This window comes from Camellia sinensis, chromosome 9, assembly GCF_055761805.1.
Source record: "Camellia sinensis isolate YWXY chromosome 9, ASM5576180v1, whole genome shotgun sequence".
Lineage (NCBI taxonomy): Eukaryota > Viridiplantae > Streptophyta > Magnoliopsida > Ericales > Theaceae > Camellia > Camellia sinensis.
Window position 1 is genome coordinate 71185194 of NC_138969.1, and position 10431 is coordinate 71195624.

Here is a 10431-nt window from a genome sequence, read left to right on the forward strand (position 1 = left end):
TTAAAAAATAAATCTAAAAAATTAATTTCATTAAAAGCATATTCATATTGTAAAAATTATAAGACCAAGAAAGATGTTCTTATGACCAACAAAGATCAAAGCTTGAACCTCATTTTTCAAAACACCCCATTACATAGGTTTTTTTCCAATTATTTCCAAATTTAAAAAAATAAAAATAAAAATCCTCAATGTTCAAAAACTAATAAAAAGATGAAAAATTGGTAAAAAAATCCACCATGTATTGGGATGGAAGTCCAAACTTTGGTTTAAAACACTACAATGTTTTAGGACTGAAATACAAACTTTGGTTTAGAACACTACAAATACCACATGATATCCAAAACTACTCAGTAACCTACTCACATTATTTGTTATAATTCATGATGGAGCCAGACCTTTTGAGCACACTCGAACTTTCATATATAGAGTAAACACTAACTCTTGCTTTGGCTCTTATATTGAAAAAGAGGGGAAGCATTTCAATATTTACACAAACAAGCATTATCCAAAGCTGACTCCAGTATCGTTACAAATCACCATCTAAACTACGTAGTGTTTGTAACTGTACTCGGACCAAAGCATGTAAAGAAAGAAACATGGAGCCACACAGGCGGGTTCATTTACACTGCCTCTGCAAATCCAACCCTCAGATTACCAGAATCAAAGACCGTGTGGTAGCGACCCATGAAGGCATCACCCAGGATCCTACATCACAAAGTCAGCCAATGGTATTAATTAGCATCTCCATCCTATATTTAGACCACAAGGGGAAACTAAAGCTCTGTTGCAAACATTTTCCAATGGAAAACATTTTCTATGTAAAACTTTTTTCAAAAAATATTTTTGAACTAATGTGTACTAATAACTGTATTAGTGACATATTTGAAACTAATGTACTAATGGGTGTATTAGTGGTGTGGTATGCATTGGTGAAACTGTACTTCAGAAAGTGTTCTTCACCTTTTAAAAGTGGAACATTTTCCATCCAAATAGGTTTATTTTCTATTGATTATGACAAATGTTTTCTGTTGTATCAAGTACCAGAAAATAAATGCGGTGTAATAAATATTTAGAGAATTGGAGAGAGTAGATATTGAATACCAGAGAGGTCCATGCGGAGGAGGAACATCCAAAGCAATAAAGCCACTAATGCATTGCGCAGCAGCACTCTCACCCACCTTGAGTATGTACTGATCAAACCACCAATCAATAGATGTAATGTCAGAAAATTTTTACATCCCCAAGAAAGATGAGATGGTAGATGTGGCTTTAAGTCACCGGCTATTTAGTAGAAATGTGTGGACTTTTATACTGAAATTATGCCAGTTAATGGAGCACTCATAATTAAACCCCCAGAAAGAATTGACGTCAAAATAGTTTTACCATCTTTTGCCTTTAATTTAGAAATCTGGATCAAAGTAAAGCAGACATAGAGGTTACAGGGAAAGGGCAATACTAGTAGTATGAGAAAAGAAAGCACAAAAATAACAAATTAAAATTTTGACAGTGTAAAATTATCATTCACGGATGCCAAGCCAAGGACAGGCGTGCGGGCATTCCTCCATTCTATTTTTTTTTATTTTTTTTTAGAATTTTTTTATTATTATTTTTAACTTTTTAAATTAAATAAGATAGGAAGCTGCACAAAATACTCATATATTCATAACTCCATTTCAGATGAGACGCAATAACAACAATAGCACTGAATGAAGATAAAACAAGAATTATAAGAAAAGCTAGCTTGTTCTTACCTCATCTGGTGAGAGGTCAAAAACTTTACCACCAATGGTAAAGGAAACACTAGGCATGGAAGAAAGGTTTTCACAATCAACAGCTGATTCCCCCATCGGGCTAGGAAGTTGATCACAAAGCTACAAGTATATCAGAGAGCTAAGTCAACATCAGAAGCAATCTAATTAACACAAAAAAACAAGTCTACATAAAATAACTATTCCACCTCATTGACATAGTTCAATATTTGATGTCGGGTCTGGTTCTGTCTAAGCTGGTTTTGAATCCACACAACTGTCATTTCACAAGCACTGCACATGGCATCACGTAGACCAGCTGATCTGCCTCCATTCTTCTCATCGACTGCACTCTCAATGCCCATACTGTACAAAAAGCATTGAAGGACTAGAGTTGAAGTGACAACAAACTATCTCCTAATTATGACGACAACAAAGTGGTTGGAATAACAATATCAATAAGTTAGTATTTGGTTCACTGAAATGAAGGTGGAATGGAATGATCATTCCATCAAAATATCCTTGAAACATTCTCACATTTGGCTCGCTAAAAAAAAAAATAGAAATTACATTGAAAATGGAATCATATTCACCATTGTAAATGAATGATCATTCCATAAGAAGGCTAAACAATGATCATTCTATTCGATTGCACCTTTATGCTGTGAACTAAATAACATAAAAGTCATCTTTCAAGAGTGCGCAGACAACCAAAAGATTATAACAGAGCAGTATCAAAGGTAACCTGACACCATGAGTTCCATCGAAGCTGCACAATCCAATTTGAGAGCATATCTTCTTTGGTTGTGCCTGTTAAAGTGGTCAAAGTCAAAAGTCAGGACATGCGCTAGGATACTACATTCTTGATAAGCTAGAACAAGGGCCAACTACCATTACTCTCTTCATTTATAAATAAATAAATAAATTAATTAAAAAAAAAAGAAGAAGAAGAAGAAAAAGAAAAGAATCTAATATGAATCAAGAGGTAAACACAATAGCAGCTAGCATTTACCTCTGATAATAGCAAGTCCATGATTGTTTGCCCATACTGTTCAACTATTGACTTGCATTCCTGGCTAACAACTCCAGTGGCTCCAATAGCATGATTTATCATGGTGATCACGGTCTGTATGAGAGAGAGAGAGAGAGAGAGAGAGAGAGAGAGAGAGAGAGAGAATAATGCATTAGGGAAGCAAATTAATAGCAATGCAATCATGAGCCAAGAAGATTATTTCAGCAAGTTTTTTAAATAAAGCCAAAATTGTTTTGACATATACTATATCTTATTCAAAGCAAGTTAAACCTAGACTAAATCTACACATCCACAGAAATCTAGCATAAACTTAAACTAAGTTCTGATTTCCACCACGGTATTAGAAACAGATAGTGAAATAGCAACCTCTACACTTGGAACATATCGAAGCATAAATATGTTAAATAGAAATATTAGACAAACTAAGGATGTATTGAAAACTATCTACTAGTGGTGACATGACGGATCCCTTCATACAGAATAGAAGGGGTTTGTATCCTAGAAGAATTTTTTAGAGGAACAAAAACTCAAAATGAGTAAGATCCAAGGCATCCATTCATACTGTTGGACCAACCCCAAGGGTTGGTCTAGTGGGTGCAGATTGGGGCCTGGGGGTGTGCTCCCACCAGATCTTAGGTTCAACTCCCACTAGGTGCTATCAATTCCCTAGGGCTAGGCCCACGGGCTTTGGCCCCTAATCCACGTGAAGGGGGGCTTTGCGTGGGTTCTAGGATTAGTTGAGGTACATGTAAGCTAGCCAGAAAACCTAGTCATCAAAAAAAAAAAAATAAATAAAATTCATACCGTTGGACCAGCTAACAAAGAAGTTCCAGAATCTGCAATTGCAGAACAACCAGCATCACAGTGACCTGTGAAAAAAAAAAAAAATTAAAAGTATTAAACGATAGGTTAACAAGGGGCAAGAATATAATCATCATGACAATGTTAGGTTTGTTTAGATAGTCTTCATTTAGCTTTCAATTTTCCCCATATTTGGTTGTAAAAAATTGTATTAGGCACCCACAGGGAGCTTACCAGTTGGTTTACCATCAATGAGCACATTCCCCATATCAAACTACCAAGAAGATGATAACAAAACAAAACAAAACAAAACAAAACAAATTATGACAATGAATTAAACCAAGATGAACAAAAGGTAGACAATGCAAAGTAAACAGATGTGGTTGACAAACCTGCCAATAGCCTTTCTTTGTCACTGGGACATATGTGTGCTTACCCCTGTAGTGATTTGGATCAACCCCACCAAACACGATTTCACCCCCTTCTTCTTCATCTGCATTTTGGTTAAGCCAAAATGAAAATACCTCTTCCTTACCTTGACCTTGTTCGACCATGTTGTACCTGTAAAATATGCAAGAGCCCCATCTCAAAGGAGGAAGTAAAAACTTCTCATAATTACCATGATCACAATCAAACAAACAGCGCTGCAGACTAATCACTGGAGTTCTATTCTGTGCTTGTATGTGATTTCACACGTGTGCGCGCAGATGGGGACACACACACATACAGAGAGGCAAACTATGCATTTTCGGTTGAAAAGTTTTAACCAAGACAAATTATACCAGACTGGGACAGCATCTCCAACTGAGATCTCACGAAATCCAAGACCAAGAATGCCATCAAACTTGGCAGCCAAAAATGTTATGCCCGGCTCCCTGGTTGCCTCAATAAATTCCTGACAAGGAAAACTATGAGTATAGACAATTCCAAACAAAACTATTACGTAAGCCAGAAGTGGAGGTTGCTGAAATTTACCTGATCCTTGACAACAAAGTCACCGACTTAGACATTGTCTACACTAAAGAATCCAGATATGGCCCCCGTGCCATAGTGAATTTCAGCAGGTTTCACTGCATGGAAGATGGATGTAGAAATTTCTTAAAAGCCATTACCAACAGATGATCATTCACAAAAAGGTCATTGCACTAAACCCATGCATGTATGGAATGTCAAGAGCCTCGTGAACAACTAAACACAAGACATGCTATTGGATCATGTCTAGGTTATATCACTAATCCTCTCCTTTTGGGTAAAAGGGAAGCCACCTTTGCTATTTTAATGAGGTCACTCTCCAGTTCCATCAATATCTAGGAACCCCAAACAATCTCGCTCGAAAGTACCCATAGAATGTTGATTATGCGAAACCAATTCCGTGTGTTTAAACATCTATATTCCCAAAATCTGGTATTTGTGCTACTCTCCCATACGACAAGAAGTTACATCAAACCAAGCTATGTAAAATAAATTGATGTATATTATTGATTGATGTATTGTTACAAGATTGTTGTATATATTGATGTTTTGTTATGTTTACAATGATCAAATATATAGAAGAGAAGAAGGTAGTAGGTGAAGTGGTAGGAGATGAAGTGGAGGTGGTAGTGGTAGGTTAGGTGAGGAGGTGAGTGTGTGTGGTAGGTAGTAGTGGGTTAGGTTTAGTGGGTTTAACAGCCCCCCTCAAACTCAAGGAGGTTAGACACAAACCAACTTGAGTTTGGAGAGAGTTACAAAACAGAAAAATAAACTGATAAATAAAATAAAACAGGATAGGAGACACGGTATGGTCGTGTCAGACCGTTGTAGCAGACAGTTTACGGGGTCATGTCGGACCGTTGAAGCAGACACTGTGTGGTCGTGTCAGATGTAGAAGACAGTTTACGGGGTCATGTCGGACCGTTGTAGCAGGACAGTTTACGGGGTCATGTCGGACCGATGTAGCAGGACAGTTTACGGGGTCATGTCGGACCGATGTAGCAGACAGTTTACGGGGTCATGTCGGACCGTTGTAAAAGACAGTTTACGGGGTCATGTCGGACCGTTGTAGAAGACAGTTTACGGGGTCATGTCGGACCGATGTAGTAGGACAGTTTACGGGGTCATGTCGGACCGTTGTAGAAAGAGTTGTGGTGGTGCACCAAGGGGGCGACTTAGGGAGTGCGTCATGAGCGACTTATACATGATACTGTGTATAACCCCCCCTCAAACTCAAATAGGTGTAAAGATAGAAACCTATTTGAGGTTGAAACAAAGGGATTGATAAAGCTGACCGGTGTAGAAGACACTGTATGAGTGTGTATATAGGCTTCCCAAAAAATATACATGGATGTAGATATCGAGCCCTCAAAAGTCGTGCCCTCAAAAGGTGTGCCCGTACCCTCAAAAGGCGTGCCATCAAAAGGCGTGCCCGATTCATCAAAAGACGTGCCATGAAAAGGCGTGCCAGGTTGTTGGCGAGCGTCAAGAGGCGCGCGATGCGCGTGGCTGCCTCGGCTATATAACCAAGACTGAACCTGAGGCTGAGGCAGAGGCTGAGACAAAAAACCTGCGAATTTCTCTGAAAAACTCTTCGTTGTGCTGAGAGAGAGAGTCTGTAACACTCTGTTGCGAGAGATAGTCTGTAATACTCGGTTGCCCAGAAAATGGCCTCGTCTTCCCGGAGTCTGCTCACTCTCTTTCCAGACCTCAACGAGTCAACAAGAGAGAAAACTGGTGCGGTGTCCCGTGAACCTCAACCAAACACCACTGGGTTTGCTCCGTTGAACTTTCCGATGCAGTCGGTGGAGCAAAAAATGGCAGTGCAAACGGATGTGGAGGCGAATCAGTATACTTTGAAGGCATGTGTGGAGTCCATGACGGCGGTCACAAACTTGTCGCACCGGCTGCAGAGTAGGACAAATGAGGTGCAGCAATTAAACTCCCAGCTGGCTCTGCTCCAACGCATGTATAAGGATGCGCGAGCAGAGATAAGCGTGCTAAGGGCAGAAAACAAGGAGCTGAAGCGGAAGGCCACCGTGATGTTCCGATTTGGAGGGCCGCCATATGCTGCAGTGGAGGAGCAGGGAGTAGTGATCGTGCCCAGTGGAGTGAGAAACACGGAGGCAACACCGTCAAGGACCGCCCAGGACGGAGGCAAGAAGAAAAGACCGGCGGCAGTGTAGAGAAGGGATAAGGAAAAAAGTCCCGCCTGTGGGGGGTGTTGTTTTTTTTTTTTTTTTGTTTTTTTTTTGTTTTTTTTTTGTTTTGTTGTGTGTGTAAAATTGGGATCGGGGTTGAGCCCGGAGATGAATAAAATATGAGTGTTGTGCAAATTGGTAAAATGTTTTTTTTTTTTTTTTTGTTTATTTGTTATTTTATTATTATTAGTATTTTTTTTTTATTTTTTTTTTATTTTTAGGAGAGGGAACACGCCCATGTGAGTTAAAAAAAAGGATATATATATATATATATATAATAAAAAAGAGAGGGAACACGCCACCAAACGTTTTTGTTTTTGTTTTTTTTTTTTAATTTTAATTTTAATTTTTTTTTGATTTTTAGTTACAACAATAAGAATAATAAAAAAAAATAATAATAATAAGAAAGCATGTGCCGTGTATAGTGTTTGGTGGGGAAAACAGTAAAGTGAATGAAAAGAAAAAGATGAAGATTAATTTAAAAATAAAAAAAGAGTATGGGAAATCACGTGGGTGTTGTGTGTGTGTGTGGCCCTTTTCCCTCTGCTGCTGCAGTGTGTTGATGGAGAGAAAAAAGAGACCAGAGAGAGAGAGGGAGTGGATGGATTAAAAAAATGGTTTCATCATATAGTGCATGTGGGATGGTGGCGTGCTGTCTGTATTGGGGTGTGAAAGAGAGAGGGCTTTTTTGAGAGATGAGAAAGCATCATCTGTTAGGACAAAGAGGGTTAGCCCTTCCACAGTGTTGTTTGCTTGGTTTTGTAAGGTTTCAATGACTTTGGTGGACTGAAGGTAGTTGAGGAAGGTGTGGTATGAGCCGGTGACTGTGAGTAACGCCGTGAGGTTTACGAATGGTGGTGCCGGTGCTGGAGCCGGAGTCAGGCTGAATATTGGAGATTGAGGAGTTTGGGCATATGTTGATGGAGAACACACAAGCACTAATGTGGTGCTAACCATGAAAATCACTGTGAAATCCATATATATATATATATTTTTTTTTTTTTTTTTTTTTTCCCCAAATCTTGTACTATCTGGATATCTGCAAATTTCTACATGGAGCAAATCTGATGCAGAGAGAAGCAGAGTAGTGTGTGCTAATGCAGTGGAGGCTTGTATGATTATGATAATGGGGTTTTATTAGGACAGATAACTTCAGTTGAGTGGGGGTGGCAGCTGGTGTAGAGAAAGAGAGAGAGAGAGAGACCAAGACCAAGAAGAGAGAGATTAAGAAGAGTGAGCAAATGTTTGAAGTTGGCGAACTGGTCGGGCGACAGCATGAGCAAGCGACGGCTCGGGTCGCGGTGTTGGTGTGTCCGGAGCTGATGAAGCCAACGAACAAAGGCGCAGTGAAGGTCAGTAGATCAGGTTGTGCTAGATTGGCGGAACACGGCGGGTTGGGTTTTCCGGTACACCGGTATTCATGGCGAGAATGCTGAATGATAAGATGAAGATGCAAGTTGGGCAAGTGCTGGAACAGCACCACCTGTCAACCCTCTGAACGATTGGCATCACATGGTTGAATCCATAGAATGCACTTGTTGTACAACCAACGGCAGAACCAATCATAGAAAAGCTATCCCTAATAAGGGGAGGAATTTCTGGATTTGTGAATCTGATCATCCTGTGAGGTTGGAGATGGCAATGACGGAGAGAGTGTGTAGTACAGTCAACTATGGATTCAGTTGCCTGAGGAACGAACTACATTGGAAATGGGAAAGGTATGTGTAGAAAATAAGCGGAATAGGTGGAGGTCCGGCGGACGGCTAAGGTGAGGTTGCCGCCCGCCGGTGAAGCGAAAAATATTAGGTTCTAAACCTGCTCTGATACCATGTAAAATAAATTGATGTATATTATTGATTGATGTATTGTTACAAGATTGTTGTATATATTGATGTTTTGTTATGTTTACAATGATCAAATATATAGAAGAGAAGAAGGTAGTAGGTGAAGTGGTAGGAGATGAAGTGGAGGTGGTAGTGGTAGGTTAGGTGAGGAGGTGAGTGTGTGTGGTAGGTAGTAGTGGGTTAGGTTTAGTGGGTTTAACAAGCTATACAAACATGGTAGAAAGATGCAGAAAATTAAATTTGCTCTGAAAACCATAGCACTCATAGCAAGCATAGGCTCAGTGAAGCAAAAAATCTATAGCCCACCATTAACAATAACTGGAAATTGAGCTCTTCTAGGATGGGCAAAACAAAAAAAGCTTTATGGGCTTCTCTAGACACATACTCGGTAAAATGGTAGTTATTACAAAGAAACATTTAGGTAGAGTAACTCATTATAATAATGAAAGAGCAATATCTTCCAGAGATGATAAAGGCGCACAAAGATATTTCAAGCCCAAAAAAATCATACCACTACAAGCAGCCAAAGCCTATACTCAGGAAATGACTATCCATTAAGTCTCTAACAAATGGGCACTAAAGGCAGACACTTAACAGGCTCCCTCCTTCCCTCAATAACTAATAAGCTTAACAGACTTCAATTGCATATATATCCAAGGTATAGTTGAAGGTCTTACAAAATAATATTTGGGTGGATAAATAGGGATTAGGAGCATGAAGATATTCCATTTAACTGTTGTACTAACTCTATGCATTTATGAGATTACAAGAAACAAATAGATTGAGTGAACAAGAAGAAATGAACACCTTAGCATATACATCCATACAGCTTATGATAAATAGGGACAAAATACAAACCATTCTTCTTGTAGGTACTTGATAGGCTTCACTTGTACTTGTCATGGAAATAGCATGGAACCTGAAAGATTGCATAATTCATGATATCATTGTCCAGCGATTAATGGCTCAGAAATGCTTCATTGCATTTACCTTCACATTACACGGACAAGTAGTAGCCTACCGAAAAATAACACTTTGATGATGGCACCCACAAATTAGAGCTGCCGGTGTCAAAGATCACAGTGAACTTTTGTGGGGGTGTACCAATTCCAATCTCACCAAAGTACTGAGCATCCATGTAATTCTTTAGCACTACAATGTCTCCTTCCTCAGTTTCTCCTAGATTACCACGAAGATTATACTTCTTAATTGACGCTTTCAGTGCCGCTCCTTCCTTGGACTCGAGCCGTGCAGCAAGCCGATTGTTTTGATCAAATTTCATCTTCTTTAGTCCAATTCTAACCAAGCCGTCGTTAGATGCAGAAAAGACCAGAGGAAAAAGCAGGGATGATAGGAACAAAGATACCACAACAGCTCTCAATTTGGTTCCCATAATGACCTGTAAAGCCATATCTCAAATTTAGTTCATGAAAAGGCAATAAAACAATTGATCCAATCACATACACTTAAAATATGAAGCATAAAAAGAAAAACATTATAATATGAGAACTTCACAAATAACTGAAAACTGATGGCTATGCATAAGAAACTGGGACATAGAAAATCAATATAATCAAAATACAGTTAGATAAAATACAAAGAACCCGAACTTTCACACCCAATAAGCAATGAACTTTCTTCTACAGTATTTCAAAAAAACCAACTAATAATAACTTGCTTTTGGTAATAAAATCTTATGGGTAAATTGCATTGACTACCTGTGAGGTTTTGCTATATTACATTCACTACCTCCATGGTATGGGATATCACACTAACCTCCTTTATTTCAAAACTTTTGTAACAGATTACCCCCTCAATTAATCCCCACAATA

At 39.0% G+C, this 10431-nt stretch overlaps 1 protein-coding gene across 1 annotated transcript; it reads right to left on the reverse strand.

Moving 5' to 3' along the window:
- Positions 1-224: 224 nt before the first annotated feature.
- On the reverse strand, positions 225-10122 carry LOC114265089 (aspartic proteinase A1). The gene is given in 13 exon segments (XM_082887071.1): positions 225-705; positions 1102-1190; positions 1752-1871; positions 1958-2114; positions 2494-2558; positions 2761-2874; positions 3586-3650; positions 3817-3856; positions 3975-4143; positions 4365-4477; positions 4558-4652; positions 9458-9518; positions 9621-10122. Coding segments are annotated over 13 exon segments (1563 nt in total). The 5' UTR covers positions 10011-10122; the 3' UTR covers positions 225-620.
- Between the last annotated feature and the right edge of the window lie 309 nt (positions 10123-10431).